Source organism: Parus major, chromosome 9 (genome assembly GCF_001522545.3).
Source record: "Parus major isolate Abel chromosome 9, Parus_major1.1, whole genome shotgun sequence".
In the NCBI taxonomy this organism is placed as follows: Eukaryota; Metazoa; Chordata; class Aves; order Passeriformes; family Paridae; genus Parus; species Parus major.
Window position 1 is genome coordinate 3,167,229 of NC_031778.1, and position 22,324 is coordinate 3,189,552.

Sequence of the window (22,324 nt, forward strand, 5' to 3'; positions counted from 1 at the left end):
AGTTGCACAAAATGAATGCACTTGAACAATTGCTGGTGCCTGCCAAACCTAACCAAGCCCCATGGATGGGAGTCTTACACTGCACTAGTTACTAGTTACACATCCTTGCCACTGGCCTCACAGCCCCTGCTTGCATAATCTCCTTTTACCCAGCTTCTCCCTCCCCTCTTCTCCCTCAGTATCTAAACTGCCTTTGTCTCAGCTCTCTGTTATTTTGTAAGCTGCCACCTTTTCACTAAAACCTCCTTCTTTGTATGCTCTTATGGATCCAGGGTAATGCTGGGGGGGGGGGGGGTAGTGTTCCCCTTGTCCTGCTGGACATGTGTGCTCAGAAAGAAATCCCTCCAAGGCAAGGAGCCTTTTCATGGTAACTTCCAAGGAGTGGTGCCTTCTGAGCACATCTCATACCCTTATAGAGATTTAGATCTGACCCCATTTGTTTTTGCTTTGGAATACGGGGAGATGTGAAGCCAAAATCAAGGCTCACACTTTGTCCTGGCTCTTCCTGTGAATTTTATGCCTGTGACAAGCAAATGGCTGCTCTCAGTTCCAGCGAAACCTGTTGGCTATACAAAAACAATCATTGTCAAGGACCTGATGACCCAGAGCTGCCTCCCCATCTGTAACTTAATTGCTTGTCAATTAGTAGCCTTTACAGCGAGTGTATTTATGCAAGGATGTGATACCTACAGTGTCTTTGAGAGAACAGTCCAGGCCAGTGTGCAGCCTGCCCACTGCATCCATGTGGCCAGGTGTCCATGTGGCCAGGTGTGTGGCAACACAGCTTCTCACAGTGTGGGCTGCTTGGGCAGGACACAGCTCTTCTGGGATGTCTGGCTGACATTGTGAATCCTGACAGATGGCAGGAGAGCGTGCAGCACTTGGCAGTGGGCAGAGCTGCCCCACTGTAGTGAGGATACCTCAGCTGACCTGGCAGTTCAGAAAAATTTTTAATCAACAAGTTGTGTGGTATGGACAGTAAGTGAGGGTCCAAAGTGATGCAGAGTCCCCAGGCAGATGCAAAGGAGAGCTGCTTTATTGCAAAAGCCAGGCCTGTATCAGTACATAGTTTTGAATCATAACAACCATAATTCAACTCACCACCATACACGACAACATGAACATAGCTTGTTTTTCCACCTCTAATTTAGCTGAGTCACTTTCCCATAGTCCTTTTCTACTTAGCCAAAGTAACAGGCTTGAGCCCTGATTTTACAAGTCCTTCCTTTTGTAACCTTTATAAGGTTACTTCTATGCAACAATGAACTTGTAAAAAATGAGTCTGAGAAAAAATGTGTATTTCAGAGCAGTATTCATCTACCTTTTGGCTAAGCCTGAAGCAAAATAAGTTTTATTTAAAGGGGAAAAATCAAATCTGTGAGGAAACTATCATTCTAAAAGAGCCACCTGTTTCTGAGGTGGATATACAGTGGAAGAAAAGTCTTCTCTGTCTTGCTAACACTTCTAGGAATAAAAACAATTGTTCTTTGTCCTTCAGCACTTTATTGAACTTCAGAGCCTGGTTCACTTCGAATATATGCTTAATGAAGCACAACTTGTATTAATAACAGCAATGAAATCTAGATAGTGTAATAGAAATTTCAGCTGGACACATACTCTGACCCAAGTAGCAAAGTCCAGTTGTGATGCACTCCAGAGATTTCAATTCACTTCCTAATGATAGTGCCCATGAATCACTGCCCACATAAACAGAAACCTGTTTCTGGATAAGAAAACCCCTTTACATGTTCCAAAGGATGTCTTAATAGTATCTGTGAGGCACAATGCACAAATGCTTTCAGATTAGCATGCTACAGAAAATTGAGAAAAAAAAAATTTGAAAAAATCCAGTATTAAAAGTCAGCCTGACAGCTTTGGAAAGCTAGGAGGGTATTTTTAATAGTCAACTCTTCCTTCGTGAAGATATTAGAGAGACTTTGATACCTTGGATACCCAGAGGCTTTTAGTAGGCAGCAGTGAACCTGAGTGAACAAGCTGTGTGAAATACAAGGTGACCATGTGCAGCTTTGGACAGAGATGCCCAGCCTGACTTTACAGCTGCACCAGCTTAGGCCCAGCAGTCTTGGCCAGCCCCTTCTGTGTTCTGCAAACACATCTGCTGGGTTTCCTGGGAGGGAGGGAGGCAGTGCCCCTGCATTTCCTTGGTAGCACACTTGAGGTGCTCAGCCCTTCCCAATCCATCTGCCTTTGTATCTTGGGAGCTGCTTTACCTGTGGTACTCTTTATCCATAGATAAACTGTTAAAGTGTTAATCTGAGTTGATTGTGCTTGTCAATCAGACAGGTTGAGTGCCTTACATTCCCTTCTCACTCTTCGTTCCAGGAGAACCAAAGCACTTTACAGAGTTAACTGATCAATACATGAAGTGCATTAGACACACAGAACGTGTTTTGTTTAATCTGCTTATTGATCTTTGCTTCTTGACTGAATAAGAGCCTTAGTTTAAGTTTAGATATTTACTGACAACTATGTGAGAAGAAGGGACGAATAGTATATAAAGAAATACAAATTCTACTAAGGTAGGTAAATATGATACAGTGTCTAATTTGGATCCTCCAGGTTTTAATAGGTGAAAATTAGACAGTAGGGAAACAGTGTGAGTTCTGTCATTTGAGAAGGTCATGAGGGATCTTATCAAAGTGTGTAAGTATTTCAGGAGATGGTATAGAGGAGCACTGGGTCTTTGCAGCAGTGCCCAGTGACAAGACAAAAGGCAAGGAGTACAATGTGAAACACAGGAGATTCCTTATGAACTTCAGGGAAGGCTTTTTCTACCGTGAGGGTGTTGAGCAGAGGCAACAGCTACCCAGAGAGGTTGTGGAGTCTGTATCCTTGGAGGTGTTCCCAAACCATCTGAATGTGGCTCTGGCCAGCCTGCTTGAGGTGTAAGGTTCCTGCTGGGGCAGGGTCTTGGACCCCCAGTAGTCCATTCCGGGCTCCAGCATTCTGTGATTCTGTGACACTGCATCACCTCAACAGTACCAGGCCAACAGTAAAAAGTTTTAGCTTTCAAACTGCAGTGTCTCACCTGAGATAGTGGTAATCATTGTGGATCTTGAGGAATCTCTGCATCTCTCAAATCCCAGCTATGCCATGAATCTCCTGGTGTAGTTTGGTCTATGATTTTCAGGCTTCATTGGATTATAAACTGTTTCAATCAGCGATCAAGATGATTCCTGATCTCCACTGATGCCCACACCACATGTCCCATTAATATTATTGCAGGTTAAATGTTGCCTTTGAGAAATCTCAAAATCTGTTTTTCCCAAAGAAACCACTCTGGCATTTATTTTTTAAAGAAAAAAAACAGTGTTGTAAAAAAAAAAAAATCTGTGATGAATATAGTGCTTTTCTGTATATAAATGTCACATAAAGTGGTGACAATTGCCACACTTGTGGCTTTAGTGTTGCTGCACTAACATAAACCAGCCATGTCACTTGCTCCATGTTTAGATTTGCACTGCAAGGTCCAATTCTCCCAGCATAATTGAACACACAATTGCCTTGACTGTGCATATGAGAAAAAACTCTTTACTTGAATACTACATCTGAGGACTGCAACTGAATGCTCAATAATTGTATTTTAAATTTTAGAAAATGATTTGTTACTGTAACCTGATGTTCACAAATATAAGTACAAAAGAATGCAGCAGTCCCTGTATTTAAGAGCTTTTTTAACTCTGTGATTCCACAGGGCCCGGAGAATTGGAGAATTTCCCAATACACAGGCCAAGTAGTGAACTTACTCTTTAACATTTATTGTTGTAAAAACCTTTGTTAAGTCATGCCCAGTGTGCAAAGGAAGGCTGAATCTTGTTCAGCGGCACTCCAGTGAGTAATTCCTTCTCTTTCCCCTTCAAGACTCTGACTGACTCATTTTTTGTTTATTCCTTTAGTTATACTTTATCCATCTCTATATTGCAGTCACATATTCACAGGTACTGAACCTTCCTCCTCAGCTCACACTGCTGCCAGTGCTGGGATGGCTGTGGTGAAGCTGTCTGAGTGTTCATTCTTTTTTTCACCTCTAGTACTAGGGAGCTTCCCAAAAACAGGTTTTCTTTCAGTTCATGGACCAGGGTGTGTGCCTGTCCAGTGGGAATTAGTTTTCATCACACAGAGTCTCTGAAGCAGCTGGGGAACAAGGATGTTTCTGGATGAGAAAGTCATGGCCAAAATATTTTCAGAAGGTGATTGTTCAATATTGTGTGAAAATTAATCCTCAATGAAGTGCCCCAAAATGCAACCACTTCCAGGCTGAGTAGACATGGTACAAAATCCTAGCTAATTTCTTGCTCTGTCACACTTAAATGAAGCTGGTAGTTAAGATTAATTTTCCCTGTGATAATTATTCCACTTAGAATGGAGGTTTTTAAAAAATAGTACAAAATATATCTGTCTTCAGTGAAAATCAGCAGAGACAGAATAAATAAAATAGATGCTTCCCACTTTAATAGGCTTTTTGCCTCAACAATTATTTTGACTAAATGCCTCAGCTTTTCCTTGACATTCATTTAAACAGCAGAGGAATGTATTCTGCAACAATGCTGTAGTCTCTGGACAGGCTCTCTTAGCTACCCTAAATGTGACTGAAACCATCACGTTGGGAAAAAAGGCACTTATTTATTGTAAAAGAAAACCTAATAACCACAATGATGCCATTAAACTGAAGAAATATATGGTATTCAGGCTTTGAACTCAAATTTTTGGGCATGATAATTTCAGAATTTCTATGCGACCTTCCCAATTCCAAGTCTCTCTTGGAGCTCTGCGGTTACTGTTGTCTTCCAAACATATGGGGATGCAATACTGGTGACTAACAGTTTTATCCTTAGATATAAATTCTACTTCTTACCTTTTAACTGCCTCAGAAGTATTGTAAGTTTAAAAAAGTAAATAAAAATTGCATTGTAGCAATCCCTGGAATGAGGCCTTATCTCATTGTTGACTTATCCTTTCAGGAGGATAACCTGTCAAAGCAGGCATCAGCATTTAGATTTTACTTTTTGAAACATAATGTGCTAGAAGAGGCCCTGAAGGCTGTGAATTTCAGATTCCTCTTGCTGTCTTTCCTGCACATCACTACTTCTTAGTAGGCTTGATTTTATCCTCTCCAGAGACATCCCCCACCAGCATTATGTACTTTTCAATTCTTGTTTGTGTATAACTGAGATCCCCACCATATGTTGTGGAATTTTGGACTATAAGATTTCATAGATAATAAGGTAGAAGGTATTTCTAGTACCTTGAGTATTTTTTGATGTTGTGCTTCTTAATGTGAAAAAAATCTTCAGTGTCTGAATCACTTTAATAATACTTACATTAAAATTCAACAATCACGTAACTTTTTATTCTAATGAATTTCTAAAGGTCTCCTAGACCACTGTAGAGCTGGTCCTAATGCTCATAAAATCAGAGGCTTCTGTAGCCTCTTATTGTTAAATAAACAATATTTTTATTATTAAACTTTCCCTAATAACATGACAAGTACATATCTATATGTACTTGTCATGTATTTAAGGAGAAAATTATATTCAGTGTAAGTAATGAATTTCATTAATGAATAATGAATTTCATTAGGACTGTTGCAATTATCTTCTTTCCCTGGACAGAGTCTTTCACTCTTGGGCAGTTGGGTGTCACCCTCTGATTCAGTCTGTAAAGGAGCTGTAGGAGAAAAAGATTTGCTTGTGGCAATATTTACCATCTGCAGTAATTGTATGTGGTTAGTCGTATTTCCCTGTAAAATGTTATGTTGGATGAAGCACAGACAGAGTCACACCATACAGGAGAAAAGATAACCAGAAAAGTTTTTTAAAACCACTTTATAGGTGTAAAAACTGCAATACAAAGGAGGATGCAGAATCTTATGAAGATGACAGGCAAAAATTACAGGAAATAGAGTCTAGGCTGGCAAAGTTGAGGAACATTTCTACCTTTTCTGCCCCCACACATTCCAGGTATAACAATAATATTTTTATCCCTTCTGTGATCTGTTCTGTGTGGTATCATTCATGTGAATTAATCCAAGTGTCCTCCATGCTACACTGTAAAATATGCAGTAGAAAAGACTATTCCCAAAACCTTACAAGGTAAGTTTTAACAGGCCACAACAAACAGCTAAATCTCAGACAGTGGAGAGCAATGACACAAAGTTGAGCAGTCTGATAAGCAGTCTTCAGATTGCTGAAGTCTGAGAAGAAACAGTTCCAATAATTTTTGGAACTGTTACTCCAAAAATGGCTGTTTCTATCTTGAATAATATTTTTACTCATGAGTGGCACAGAAGAAAAATTCAGGAACTGGATGGGTTCTTTGACCCACAGAAAGGCAGACTGTGGATGTCACCACTGAGGGCTCTTCCAAGTATTTCATCTACAGACATTAATTATTTGGTTCTTGCTGGAGTTGCTAATAGTAGAACTAATTTAGATGGTGATTCCTCTGTCACTGAAACTCCCAGCCTCTCATTTCTGCCTATCTTCTGTGAAAACATAAGCTTCAAAAATAAATCCACAGTTTTTGATCTTTTCCTTGACCACTGGACTGAAAGACAGCAAGAGCTGACAGAATCCTTCCTTTTCCTTTGAAAAAGCTGCTGGCAGAGCTAGAAAAGGTTAAAATAAAGCACTGCTTGCAAAGCTTTACTAATCTCAGAGACACAGTAGAACTCTTTCACTAAATGCTAAATTTCTAAAGGTTTTGCTTATATTTCTGTGTGAACTCTGTTCTAAGGATGATGTTTGCAATAATATGCCTAAATAATTTCTTCCTCACTTTATCTACTATTATGTTTAGGGAAGTTATAATTTTTCTTTTTAGTAAGGTCAGACTAGAAAGACATTTCAAACCCTCTAAAACACAGCTAAAATAACTCCCTGTTTTTCCTGACTCCAAGGTCTCTAGTGATTTTTGTGTCTAATACACGATTTTGTCAATGTCTGTTTGTAACACCATTAACTCTACAGCACATGGCATCTTACAAAGTCTTGGGAAATTTGGAGACAGCTATGTGTTAATTTTATTTTAACAAAATCTTTTGCACAGATTTATTTTTCTCTCTGAGCCCCTGCAGCAATTTTTCTCATTCACAGATGTTTGTGAATCCTTTTTTGGTGGTGTTTTCATTTGAGCAGGGGCTTCTGATTGAGAAGTTAGTGGGATTTGCAGAAGTCACACTGAAAAATTCTCTGTTTCAGGAGCTTCCCTGCTGGAAGGCACACTTTGATTCCCTTGGTGAGCTTTTCTCTAAGCATTTCATGCAGAAGCAGTCAGGGAAATGTAAAAACTGCCTGTGGTCTTATTTACTAGTTTGTCCTGTTTTTGCTGAGAAACATCAGACTGTAACTTCTGTGGGGATGTGACACTGGTGATTGGGTTCTTTTCCCTAGGGCTGAGACTAACAAGGGAGAGGCTGTTTTTTCTTGTTCCAACTTACCTTGTTCGATAGTTTATTCCTTCCTTATCTATATATTACATATATACAGAGTACAAGGAGCTACATGCACTAAGAAAGAAAGGTGCAAAATGGCTAATGAAGAACCTCTTCAAGGTCTTTTATATGTCTGTTTATCCAATTAACAAATGCCAAGTAAGCTATTTTCCTTAGTGACCCAATGACCCAACACCTGTGTGCTGCACTGCAGCATTTTCTATTCAATCCCTCATTATTACCCAAAAACCCTTTGAAGAAGAAGATAAAGAAGGAAGAAGAAGGAGAAAGGGACAAGTCCTCCATCTTGTCTCTTGTTTTCTAAAATAGCTTAAACCTTAAACTCTTTCTCACCCAAAGACTTAAGAAAACTCTAAGTTGTACACTCACATTCTCAGTTTCTCTATTTAACTTTAACAGCTGTCTCCATGGTGTTATGTGAAATTCAGTGTTCTCTTGGGTGTCAGAGCCAGGCACATATTCTCTACCTCTGATCCCAACAACTTCTAACTTGGGGAGAGTGAGAGAAGAGGCAGGAGGGCTGTGAGGGAGAGCTGCTGATGTGCTCAGGGTGCAGTGCTGAAACGAGCAGGAAATATTTGATCACTGCCACAGCCAGTGTGTGTAGTGAAGGTAGAAACCCTCACAGGCTCCAATCTCTGCTGCCAGGCTACAGTCAGTGCATTTGTTGGAGTCAAACTGGAATAACTGGAGATCAGAATTTCTAGACCACTAAGCCATTTGCCTTCTCCTGTATTATGCAGAAAAAAATTCATTGCATAAGGCAGGCAAATATGAATCTGTTGTTGCTGGATCTGTTCCTGCTTATGTCTTTACATCTCATATATATAATCATAAGATCAACTACAGCTTTTAAAACTGTAGATATCTATGAGCATTTTTCTATATGTGTCTCTGTACGATCCATCAATATATCACAGAATGGTTTGGGTTTGAAGAGACCTTGGAGACCACTTTGTTCCACCCCCTGCCATTACACCTGTACACCTTCCATTATCCCAAGTTGCTCCAAGCCCCATCCAACCTGGCCTTGGACACTTCCAGGGATCCAGGGGCAGCCACAGCTTCTCTGGGCAGGGCCTCCCAAATCTCACAGTAAAGATTTTTTTCCCAATATGTAATCTAAACCTGCTCTCTTTGAGTTTGAAGCCATAGGGCAGGAAAGAACTAAATCCTACTTTATCTTACTAGCTGTAATACCTTTCCTTGCACGTGATTTAGCACCAGCTGCTCATTTCCTTTGTTTCAGTGTGGTAGAGGACTGATGTTTATTGTTATGGTATAAGCAATAACTTGTAAATAAGTGAAAAAGCCATTTGTATCACTTAAGCTTTAACTTTCAATTTTTTATTCCTAGTGCATCTTGTGTGTAACTAAGAGAAAATCCTGTAAGTTTTGTGCATCTGTGTTAGGAGGCTTTCAGTGTCCTAAACTGGAGAAGGTGTAGCAGAGTGTTTGACTACTTGACACATATTTTTAAATACACTAAGCCAACATGATTTATTGTAGGTTCTCTAAATTCAGGAACTAAGATCATGGAGGTTATTAGAAAATCTGCAAAGGTAACAACGGTTTGAAATTATTAATAGAATGCAATTAAAACCAGAAATTATTTTATTAACAAAATAATAAGTAAAAATTGTTGTATTTTCTGTAACAAGAAATAATTCTTTGCAGAGGGTTGTGGAAATACTAAAGATGACCTAGCTCATACTACTGATTTTTCAGGAGCTCTTCAAAAAGTCACTACATTAAATATACATAATGATCACATTATGACTTCATTATTAGACAAAATAGGTTTTTTTAATATATTTATATATGAATTGTCACAAAAAGAGGAAAATTACAGGATGGAAAACTTTAGATTATTTCTCTAAAGAACCTGTAACTTGTTTTGTTTCTTTGAATCACTGCAATTTCATTGTAAGTCCTTAGGTTTAGACTCAGGAGGAGTTGTGAAAAGCCCATCCTAAATTCTGAATATATTCCAAAGCTATTTAAACTGCTAGAAAGAAAATGCACTGTCCAAGCCTGCAGTGACTCGTATGTCTTCTCAGATCATTGCAGAGTAGATGTATATTTTCTATTAAGAGAACGTGCCAGGACTTAATGGTTACTCTGGTGGGGACTAATGTGGGATACAATTTTTCTTTCCTTCCTCTTTTATTATGTTAACTAATGACACACAGAAAATAAAAACCTAGATTGCACCAAGGGATGAGAGGAGAGGAAAGGCAGTAAGGGATTTCTCTCTAAGGAGGGAAGGATAATTAGATTTTTTTTTTTCTATTGAGAAAAGAAGCCTCGCAGCCAGGCAGACTGTTGATGGGCCCAGCCTTGCTGGAGGCACACTCAGCACAGCCACTCTTAACTAATATTTCAGACCCTCAAGAAGTGCCATTATTAAAAAGTGAAAGTGGCTGTATTTAATCCCGTTATACCAAAGGGAATTGCATCCCCGCTCTGGATGTGAAACGCAGGAAACGGGGTCTTTTTCCTGCTTTGTTCCCTGTGCAGGATACGCATTTTCCCTGAGTTTCCCAAACTCCAGACAGCTGTGGGAGGCTGTGCCACTGAAACAGGGGTGTGAAGGCTGATCTTACCTCCAGAACTTTGTGTTCCACCTGGCACAGCAGAGGTTGGAGGCAGAGATTTGGATGTCCAGGTTTAGCTTTTGCTTGTCTCTGAGACTTGTGAAGTGGGAGATGAACCCTCCTGAACATTGGAAGGGACTGAATTGCATCTTAGACCATACCTAACTGTATGTGGTGAAGAAGGGTGCATGATGAGTTCGTGATGTGCACAAACAGGTAATCAGTGGAGCATCTTGGAAAAGAAAGACTTTGAGCCTGAGGATTTCCAGGCAGAGCAGAAGGCAAAGAGAAGTCAGGCACAGTTCTGTGTGTGATGAGCTCACATACACCATTTACACGTGCTAATGCAATTCACAGGCTGGTGACCCAGAAGAAGGTTTTCCCCTTGTACTATATCACATTTTATGTGTGTAAAATGCTGTATATTCATCCTTCTCTTTAATATTTTATCATCTTTTATCACACCAAAATGAAGGAGGAAAATAGATGGCTATTAAATGTAAATACCAGCAGCTCTTCAAAAAGTTCCCTTTCCCTTGCTTCCCTTTCTCAGCAGCAGGATAAAAAGTCGTGTAGATGCTCTAAAACTGGGCTGAGTCTTTTGACATCTGGCATTTTCCTCCCTAGCAATTTGCAAGAGAGGTGGCAGACAAGGGCCAGATATTTAACCTTTGCCACCAGAAGTGTGTTAGTGTTTAAGGGTTGTGGTTCAGGAAATGAGAACATCCCAATAATCAGTGAAATAAAGATTACATAACATTACCTTTTATGTGAAATTCTAAAATTATATTTATTGGCCAATTCACAAGAAGTACTGTAGTGACCACAGAAATTACTCTGGCTTTTTACAAGTACAGATGCACAGAACAAATTTTAAAAGAACTATTTGGAATATGCATTTAATCAGTCATGTGGAAAACATATGTGTACTAACAATGTCTAATTCATAAACGACTGTGCAAATTGACATGGCTTTTATGAAATACACCACTATGCCATGAAGGAAGTTTAGTACAACTTCTTCTTACTTTGTGTTAAGCTAGAGTTTGTGTACTGTTTTGTCTGTCAAAATTTACTGTACATTTTCATTAAAAAAGGGTTGGGTTTTCTTTTTTTTTTTTTAAAAAAACAAACAGCCGATTCATATCTATTAAAAATCATTTCATATTCATCTTTTTAATCGCATATAGTAATTTAATTAATCATACTGCATAAATTGTGTAGATTCATGCTTTCAGAAATGCATTTAGCATCTGCAACAAGACATTTCAATATATGGTTTATGGTTGCTTCACATCAACAATAAGATATTTCATGTAAGAGCATTTTTCCTGGGTTGAACAGTCTGTTGGTTTGAGACACATTTATGGAGTACAACTCTATGTACAACCATACAGCATGTGTTTATTTAATCCCTTCTCTGGTATATTTTTTATTATCCATAGAAGTGGCCACAACTACACAGACTTTGGACAGCCAGGAAGGAATCCCAAGCTACAAAATACATGCTACCATCTGCAGTTACTGCTCCTCAACAAGAACCAATCCTAACATGGAAGCAATATGGGAAATGACAAACTGTGTGGGGAAAATTGTACATTTTTGCAAGCAGATGAAATACCATTTTTACTGTCAAGAGATGATGAAATATGAAATAGAATTGTCCCAGCCACTTAGAGCACAGCTGTTACATTCAACATGATGAGATTATTTCTCAGCTCTTCAAAATCCTACACTCTAAGTAAAATATAAAATATTTAATATATGGTTAATTCTAACTAGAACAACTCCTTTCACCATACTGCAACAACATTCAGGGTGCCTGTCTGATTCCTGCCCTGCTGCTCGTCGAAAGTCATGTTTCACAGCTCCTTTCTCAGGGATTCCTCTTCTTTTTCCTCTCCTTTGTGTTGCAACCTGACCTTGCAGGGCTCATTCATCTTCCCCCCTGTCCATCAGACCTTGGCTACTCCCTATGCCATGTCTCATTTTGGGAAGGTGAGCAGAGCAGTGACAGCAAGCAGCCACTGCCACAGCAGTCATTGTTTGCTCATCTGACCTAAACCCACTCCTGGCAATTGAGAGTTTCCTACAATATGGTTTGCACAATTTGCACTCACTGGGGACAGAGATGTGCTGAAGGAAGCAGAGAGCTCACTAAAGTCACCACTGGAGCCGTCAGTGTATCTGCTCTCCCCTTTACGCCAATCTTTGCAGACAGAGCAAATGAGGAAGAAATCAAATTCTATTTTCCTTGGGTCTTAGTGATGCAGTGGCTCTTCCAGCACAAAGATTTCAGTTTGGAGTTCAAGGTTTGGAGTTCAGGTACAGAAGGCAGGAGCAGATGAAGGAAACACTTCAGTGAAAAGACCCAAGCTGACTTTGTGCATCCTCCCTGTTTGCCTGTGTGGCTTCTGAGCCAGAGAACACAGGTGTGCTTGGGGCATGCTTGGAAACAAAACACAAGGTCATCATGCCATCCAGAGACCAGAAATGGATCATGAATTTGCAATAGAAGGGTAGGCATGGCAGTAACCAGAAGAGCTGGCACAATTCTATTTCTTTGCAGCAGTTAGTGCTTGGCTAGAAATCTTGAGCGTTTAAGAAAGTAGGTGCATTCTACTGATATCTGAGGAGAAGCAGTATTATCTGTCTTAGTGAAACTACTGGGTAATAGCTTCTGTTTATTGTAGGGACACTTAAAAACATGGGCACATGAACAGACCAATGTCTGTTTTCACATTAAAGACAGCAATCTAATTTTTAACATATTATACTTTGTATTACTGTTTAGCTGACTCCAGTGTTTATTCATTGTTTATTTATATTTATTTCATGTTTATTTATATTTTGTTAAATTATACCCATGTAAAATACACTGCCAAATTCATATCATATGAGAACTTATCCATAGATTACAAAAAAGATTTTTACAAAATCAGTTTTCAATTCAAATTTCTTGTTTAATGTTTGACAACTTATGCAGTGACACACACCAACACAGAGCACCTTAAGGGAATGAACTGACTGTGACTCATTTAAGGAAATAGCATGGGATTTAGTTTGTGGATTAAAGACATTTAATGAAAAGGTAAGAAATACAAAAGTGAAGGAATGAATTGGGATGAGAAGGGTTTCATAGCTTCTCCAATAAATGGCCAAAGGCAATGAACTTGATAACTATCTAAAAATATTCAACAGATATAAACCATAGTTAGAGGAACTATTTAAAGCAAAAGGGTATAACTGAGACTAATGCGATAAAAATTACAAAAAGGATTATTTAAATTCATTTTCAGGAAAAGCTTTCTAATGGTGAATTCTAATAGACTCTAGAACAATCTCCCAGGGGAAGAGGTAGAAGCCCCAGGCCTTAGAAAAATTTAAGTAGGTTGAAGCACCCCCACCCCTAACACTAAAAAAACATATTCTGGGAAAGAATTCTTCACTGTTAGCATAATACTCTACTGGCACTACTTTTCCCTTTTGTCTACTAATCTTTATTTCTAGAATTTGATAAGTCTAGTATGAACTTCTATACACATTGAAGTTGAAATGAAACAGTTCTTAGGGAGCCCACCCATAGTATGTATTGCCCCTCAAAGCAATAATGCACTCTGGTGTATCTTCTCATCTCTGTTGTGATGAATGTCTGAGCAGAATTGCCTGTTAACCACAATCAAAAATTTACTGAACTGGTGGTGCAGTATTTGCAGCAGAATACATATAAAAACCCCATTTCTTTTCAGATGTACCCACACTTTTACATCCGTTTGTGGAGAGGCCAAAAATAAATGTGCCAGTAATTTATTCTGAGAATGGAGGCAATAACTTCAGCTCTCAGATTGGTGTAGGGATTGTGGTTATCCTTGAAAAGTTTTCTACTACGTACATTTTCAAAAATCAGGAGTCCTAACTATGTGGCCACTTAGAAGATTGTATCACTACAAAAAATTTACTTGAGGGCCTTTTCAATATGGAGTACTGTCTTCCTTCGGTTTCTTACATCAAATTAAACTGTGTGGTAACTGTACCCTCAAACTTGAGTCACAGTAGACAGAATGTTTGCCCCAGGCTCCCTGGGCTGGCTTTGGTTCTAGATTTTTCTACTTCATGCTTGTACAGGGTAGCAACAACTCCCATGGCCCTGCTGCTCCCTTCCCAGCTCTGCTGGAACTCAAGGAGGCAACTTCAGCATCAGCCAGGCTAAAACTCTACAAGTTCTCCTTCATCACCACAGCCACCACCTCCCCACGGGCACCATTCTGTGATTTTTCTTGTACACAACATATATATGTATACAAGACATAATTTTTGTGTATTGCAACATAATTGATGTGTATTGCATCTATGTCTGGTCATCTTGGAACCCTTTGACATCCTACATCCATTCTCTTTTTTGTTCATCATGACAGTGTGAGTTCTGGCATGAAAACAGAAAATATTTCCATTTTATTTCTATTCAACACTCAAGCCTTTATGGCTCTATCTTTTCTACAAGATTAAATTTCAACTTTTTTTACATCACTGTAAACATTAACGCTTTCTGTTATTCATGTAGTATTCTCTTCTACCTTTCTGCTTACTCTTCCTTAAGTGAAAATTTGATTTTCTAATGGAACTGACTGTAGTTGATCCATTTCATATTCCAAGGAGCACACCCAGTTAAAACAACCATCCACCTTCTCATTTACTGCACATTAAGCAGCTTGTAGACAAAGATTTATTGCCAATTTCAGTACTGCTTTGAAATGTCATTGTAGTCACAGAATTGGTTAGGCTTGTCTGATAACTCTTTTGTACCTGTTTATATATTTAGGAGAGGAAGGAGTAGAAAAAAAAAGGACATTGCAATTTTAAAAACCTTTTCTTTTCCCTAACCCTTAGAATATCCTGAAACCTTCAGCCAAAAATAGTTTTATATATTAGTACATCAAAAAACACCTGAAAGAACTTTCTACCCATCTGGGAAGTTAAATGTCTCTGAAAGCCCAAGACTGTATCCAGATTTATAGAAAAGGAATAGGTAGAGCTGCAGAAAAGCATTTTACTCCCATTAAATTTTCTGTGTTTCTGAAGTATGATGATGGAATACCATTGCAAAACCTTTGTGCCCTATTTGGAAAATAGGAAAAATTTGAAAAAGCTTCAAAAAGCTTTGAAAAATTTGGAAAGCTTCTTTTTGCATTTGGCAAGCTTTGTGCACCTTGTCAAGGGAAAGCTGAACTCTTTCATTGTACAATGTATTTAACAGGGGAAAAAAATCTGCTGCTTCTTTGTTCTCAGCATAGACATAAATAGTGACAATACACGGCCATGGAGCTTCAACAGCTGATGAATGCACAATTTCCCCATGAGCTACTACTGAAAATAAGAATGAGGGCTTTTCCTGAATTCTGTTTCATACTTTTGCAGTGCTCCATGCTGTTGAGAGTGTTTCTTTATGGGCAGTAACTAATGAAGCACCAGCCTAGAGCTCTCCACTGCAACCACTGTGTCATTCCTGCTGCATATGTTTGGAGTGCTGCACCATGGAGGGATGGGAGCAGAGCTGCAGAAGAATTACTGAATTATGGTTCACCACCAGGGTTTCACAAGGCCGTTTCAAAGGATGTTTCAGCATTGTTCCTGTTGCCAGCAGACATGGAAATCATAACGAGGAAACCACTGACAACAGCACAAAGGCAGCAAAATGCCTCTAGAGAATAAGGGTACCTGCTCTGATGCCTCCCTTTTCATCACCAGGACTGAAGTTGTGAATATACAAAACTTCCTGGGTTGATTTTATTCTGCTGAGTATCAATAATGAGGGCTACAGTTGTTTTTTATTTTAACCCCTAGGTTAGACAGAGGTTTAGGAGATTAAAGCCCTTGCTCCCCTTTCGTTTTTGCACTGTTCAAGTGTTGTGTGCTTTTAATTTATGGCCATGTCTTCTTTTTCAGAGAAAAAAACCAAAAAGAACATATCAGGCTTGTACCTTGCTAATCCTACAAAGATGATGAATTATAATTACTTTACGAGATATCACTGGAGCAATTTTCCCCATGTATTTAGCAGAAATATTTCTTGAGATTGGGTGTGTTAAGAGAGTACGGATTTTGCTCTGCTGTAGCTTTAGTGGTTATCTCTATTCTTTGTGTCTTTATTCTCCATGCTAAAAAAAATGAAGTTGGATTCCAAGAGAGTCCAACAACCAGAAGTCTGATCATTGGATACACAATCTGAGACATGCAGCTTCAGGGAACCTGATCCATGTCAGTTTACATCACTCCCCACACACTGCTTGTTATGCCTTTATTTTTAAAAAAAAACACAACACATTTGACCCAAATGTACAAAGATTGTACAAGATCGCAACTTCTGGGTGCTGTGAGAAGCATTTAATTTATATTACAAAGTGTTGCATGATTTGGTGTATGGGAATGTCGGTTTCTTTACTAACACAAAGGTCTTTGAGGGATGGGCTAGTTGCTATTCCCACACTGGGATGCTGTGAGCTCTGCAGGCTCTGGCTGTGCAGGAACAAGACCTGGCAGCTTCCTTGGCTGTGCTGAGAGAAAACCTAATTCCATTCTGTGGCTGCTGATACTGCTTGGAGCATGAGGAAGGTTATACAGCACAGGATTATGTACAATCAACAGGAATTAATTTAGAGACTTAGAGGGTGGTGTGATTTCTTTGGCAATCTTTTTGATGTTTATGTTTTGTCATTTGGGGTTTTTTCTCTTATCTCCTTACATTTGCTCACTTGGTGTAGAACTATTTTAAGCAGCTGCTCCATGAAGGTCAGCACCTACAGGGATCACCCAGAATCTCAACACCTGCCGCTAGATGAGGCTGCTGCATCAACCAGCTTCCTCCCAATATGTTCACTTTTTTTTTATTCAGTAATTTTATCAGGGCAGGACCTCATAAAACCTGCTATCTCCCCTGAGGCTGGGGATATCCTAGTTTTGAGATCCTTATTCTGGTCAGCATATGTAAATTAAGGGAAAGGGTAGCCCCTTAGAGGAGATGTACCCACAGCTTTATTTCCTCTATCTCTCTCATTATCCAGATGTTTTTGCAAACATCCTTAATTTTGGTATTATAATTTCTATTCCACGATTCCAGAAGCAGCTCCATCCCACCAGACCTTTACCTGCTGTCACTCCAGTAAAGTCTTTCCTGGTGCTGTTCTGTGGAAATGAAGAGCTGTGTGTGCTGACACCAAAACTTTCAGAACAGGCAGTGCTGCTGCCTCTGAGGTTACAGCTGGGGAAAGGGACAGCTGAGATACAAATTATTTATTATTTTATTGTTTATCAAAAATTATTTTATCAAAGCTCAAAAGGCTTTGCCACACTGAATTAAGGGCTGCTACTGCATTACCCTCTGCCCATTACCTGGGGCTGCTGATCTCCCATGGCATTATTTTCAGTTTGGGGTCAGGCAGAGACAGCTCCTGCAGTGGAAACAGTGGATTTCATCACCACAGGAGGAAATTTAGAAAACTCTGATCCTTTCTGAGCCTTGCTTTGTTCCAGAATGGAGTAAGGATGGTGCTCAGCAAGTTCATCACTACCACATGCCAGCCAGGAAAATAAACTGCTCCCTCCCATTAGCTTCTGGTGAAGTAAAAACCAGTCCCACCACCACTGCAAGGTATTACCTGTTGGCATAAGAAAACAGCAACAGTTTATTTTAATTAGTATTAAAGATGTCACAAACCCTACATGTCTATTTCTAATTTCAAATGGTGTCAGCCAATGCAGTAAATATTGAGATTAATCTCAACTGTGCATTTTAAGGTTTACTTGCAAAGATAAAACACCTGTGGATGGGGTAGAAGTGAAAGAGAAATGGGAGCTGTTAATTACAAATAGCCTCTTAGGCAGTTTTATTAATTCAGATAACATCTTTAATTTACATTTGTAGGTTTTGAAGCTTTTTCCAGCCTTAAGAGTAGAACTTCAAAAACTTAAAGGCGTCATTGATGTGATGTCATTTTAGACCTCTGTTGTCACCTCTGGATTCCTGATGCCATGGATTGTGGGTACCTCTTCAGAACTGCTTTCTTTGGATACACTTGTTTGTTTGTTAGTGTAAAAAAAGCCACCTCACCACAAGACACACCCTGAGGGGCTGCAGTGGGTCCAGGGAAGGGAACTGAGCTGGGGAAGGGTCTGAAGCACCAGGCTGGTGAGGAGCAGTGGAGGGAGCTGGGGGTGCTCAGCCTGCAGGCAGGAAAGGAGGCTCAAGAGAGGCTTTTTTACTCTCCAACTCCGTGAGAGGAGGCTGCAGCCAGGAGGGGTTGGTTTCTCTTCTCAAGTAAGAAGTGCTAGGACAAGGGGAAACAGCCTTGAGCTGTGCTGGGGAGGTGTATGCTGAATACTGGGGAAGATTTCCTCACGGAAAGGATGATCAGGCATTGGAAGAGGCTGCCTGGGGAAGTGTGGGGTCACCACCTCTGGGGGAATTGCAGGACATGTGAATGGGGGACCTGGGGACATGTCAGCAGTGGGCTTGGCAGTGCTCAGTGATCTCAGAGGTTTTTTCCAACCTTAGTTTTACAGTTCTAAGCACTTTTTTCAGGAAGGAGAGGAGAGAATTTTGTTTTTTGATTAGGGGCATGCATGTGTCTTTATATACATATGTGTGTGTATGTTCTGGTTGGTTTTTAAGGAAGTAGGTTACATGGAAAAATGATTTCTAGAGGCATGGAAACATTATTAGAATTGTTTTAGAAAAGGAGATATTTCTCTGACTTTCTAGTAGTAGTTTTGCTCAGGAAGTCACTGCTTTCAGTGCTACCCAAATATTCTAGGGCCCATTTTGTAAAGAAGTATCTCATTCTCACTGCCATTTTGTGAAAAGGATGTTTCTATTTATTTGAATGAAAAATGCTGCATAATGCACTCCAATGAGTAATCTAAAATAAGTACAGTGATACATTTTAGTTTGCTGAATATCTTACTGCAAACCAGGTTTTAGTGATAACACACATGCCTGTATTACTTTGCTTAGGTTTAAAAATGTAGGTTTATTTACAGTAGAGAAAATACTTTGTTTGCTTCTTGTGTAATGTATGAGTACAGCCTGAAAAGGTCTGCTTCCAGTAACAAAAAGATAAGTCTACTAGATGGAGAAACACACTGATGAATTCATAAACATATAAAAGAATTAAAGGCTGTCAATAAGATTGTAAATTGCTGTTTTCAAGTTGTCCTAATGTTTGCTATGACAACAACAAAAACAATAATAATAATAATAATAATCATCATCATCATCATCATCATCAGGAATAACAGAAACTTTAAAATAATTTAAGTCCAGTTCTAAATCTGAAGTTAACTTTTAAATATCTACATTTAATTTTAAATCTCTTCTTTCTGAGCAGAAAGATTTGCTGATATGTGCTGATAACAAGCATCATGAAGAGCCTGCTTCATGTCACTTAAAAAATTAAAACTAGGAAATTATCTAGAATACTAGGATGGTAGGAACTGATCTAACATAACATTTTTTGTTCAAGGTATTCAGAAATATTAATATTAACTTTGTATTAAACAGAAATTGGGGGCATTTTTGCAGTTGTTATTTCTGCATATAAAATGTACTTATGTGGCCTTGATTCTGCAAGTATTCCAAATTAATATGTGTGAGGGAATAGAAAGAAACAGGATTGAAAACAAAAGAAAACTGCTGCATTGCCAATCTTAACAACCATGTGGCAACGTAATTGCTGGCACAACAAACAAAAGCATTAATATCTCTGATTTTAAAATTAATACAGATTTTTCTTTCATTTACTTTCTAGTTATTCTACTAGAAGGCCTAGTTGTTGTCAGCATTTCCCTTCAGCTATCAAATGCAGAAACTGGAATTACAAGAACCTCCAAACACACTATGTATTCCCTACATCCCATGACATTCAGGGGCTGCTAAATAATCCAGTATTGATGGAGGTGGATTCCCTCACGATTGTTCCAAGTATCCTTTGCAACATCAGCCCCCACTCAGGGCACTCAGGAAGGCTCTGTTGTGGCAAGACTGACTGGGAGAGTGGAAAGAGGAAGCAGCTCATTTTAAACAGCAGATTACAGCAGCAAAAGTCAAAGATGAAATTGCAAAGAAAACAAAGTACTCAGGAAAATAACCCAGACAAGCCACTAAGCAGTGTTCACATCCATGCTATTTTGCTTCTAAGCATTGGAGAAGCTACCCCAGCAATTGCTGCAGCATTTGGTAAGCAGAGCAGATGAAGATGCAAAGGTACTCAAAGAAAGGGGACAAAAAACCACACCACACAGACCTATCAACACACTGTGTATGTAACTCTGCTTTTTCCTTTTTTTTTTTTTTTTTTTTTCCTTTTTAAACAGTGTTTAAGAAAAATATGCTGTGTTACCATAACAAACTAAAATACTCTCTCAACCTCTAAAGATTTTAGTTTTCAACTATTTTGGTTCCATGTAGGATTTATTTTTCCTTGTCTGCTTTATAAAGTCTCAACTTCAATGGCTTCAGGAAGAAGAAATAAGGGAGAATGATGAGCACAGAAGAGGGCTCTCAGTGTTGTTCCTTTCTCTTGTGCACTACAGGCAGGCAGGGGTACAGAAGAAATAGGGTATCATGTTTCTCTAGAATACAGTCAGACAGGAATTCCAGCTGGCATTCACTAAGCAAAAGGGAACATTTTCTTCATTTAAAGTAATTGCTTAAATCCCAGCCATACATATAGTTATGGAATAATGGGGTCACTTATTTTCCACTAGTTCAGTAAGATGCTGCAGTAAGCTAATGATTCCATGAGACAGACGGTTTAAAGCATCGATTTGCTGCAAATTGCTCAATCCATAACTAATGAACAGCTCTACAGATTTTCAGTGAATCAATCCCATTAGAATTTACAGTTTGCATAAGGCCATATTACTTTTTGTGGACTGAGAATGAGCTGGGTCGTTGGTTTTTTTTTTTTCTGGTAACCTTCAGCAGCCCCTTCTTGTTGCTGTTTTTCTTAAACTCATTTTTAATTTCTATTGGTAGGTTGGATAAAAATCCCTCTCTTGAGGGTATGACAGCATGCCTGAAAAAATACACCATCCACATCTACATAGGCACACATGCATCCCTTGTCAAGCCTAGATATTCCCGTGGAGAAGACAGCTAACATCCAAAAGGCAGGAGTTCAGCCCCTGTAGCACTAAAGCCCTGCCCCAGTTTGGAGGTGGATTATGTGTTTTACACCTGTAAGAATATGAAGTTAGATGGCAACTGGTATTTGGACCCACAGAAGTAATTCTTCCATAACAAGCTGAAATATCTCCTGTGTGAAAAAAGTAGCAAAGGCAAAAACTTCTATGGATTGAGTGACAGGACTTTTGTCACACATCTGCAGGGTAGAAACAGGAAATTGAGAACTATGCTTGCTAACAGATCAAGTTCTGAATTACTTTATTCGTGCGTACGCCAGGAGGTTTGTACCACGTTCTCCCCAGGCTTTGTAAGAAAAGGGTCAGTTCTATCAGTATCAATTACTACAACAAGATCATTTTAGGCTAAACAGTTATAGGCAAGCAGAAGTTCAAATCCTGTCAATGAATTCACAGACTCTGAAAAAACATTGTATTGGTTGCTACAAAAGAGCTGTGGCTGGAGGGCTGTTTGTTAGTAGGGGAGTGTTGAATCATCCCACTCCAACTGCTCTTGCCTGGTGGCATTCTGTTTGTCTCCCTTTTGGACAATCACTTCCTCCTCCTCTTCCTCCTCTTCCTCCTCCTCACTGTCATCTGATTCAGCACTGGTTGTGTCTTCCTCTTCATCATCTATGTCTTCTTCCTCACTCTCCTCTTCTGTCTGGTGTGGCTTTTCATATTTCTACAATACATTTAAAGAAATGAGACAGTAGCAGAAAGGTGCCTTCTTGCCAGCCAGAGCTGTCTCAAATGAGCATTTAGAAATGCTAACATGATGGGCAAATCTGCTTTCCACCATTATGTGATTATTAGGCATCGAATTCATACAAGTTGCTAGCAAACATTCAAAAAATACTGTAAGAAGAATGGAATTTCAATAAACAATCTATTTGTTACCCACACTGCCAAAATTTAAACCTTCAACATCAGCTTCTTTAAAATGCTGATGATTTCCCCTCCTTTTAGTGTATAAATGCTGACATGAAAAAGTTAAAGCCAAAGCAACTGCTATCTTGGATACCTACAAACAGACATGAATTGAATGGAAGTGATGCTGGACCTGAGAGTTCTTCAC

At 39.2% G+C, this 22,324-nt stretch overlaps 1 protein-coding gene across 1 annotated transcript in view; it reads right to left on the bottom strand.

Annotated features, from left to right (window-relative positions):
• Positions 1 to 11,180: 11,180 nt before the first annotated feature.
• CLSTN2 (calsyntenin 2) overlaps positions 11,181 to 22,324 on the bottom strand; it is a 191,863-nt gene continuing 180,719 nt past the window's right edge. Inside the window, exon 17 of the mRNA XM_015637580.3 lies at positions 11,181 to 21,931. Coding sequence (XP_015493066.2) covers positions 21,722 to 21,931 — 210 coding nt within the window. The 3' untranslated portion in view covers positions 11,181 to 21,721. The remainder of the gene's footprint in view (positions 21,932 to 22,324) is intronic.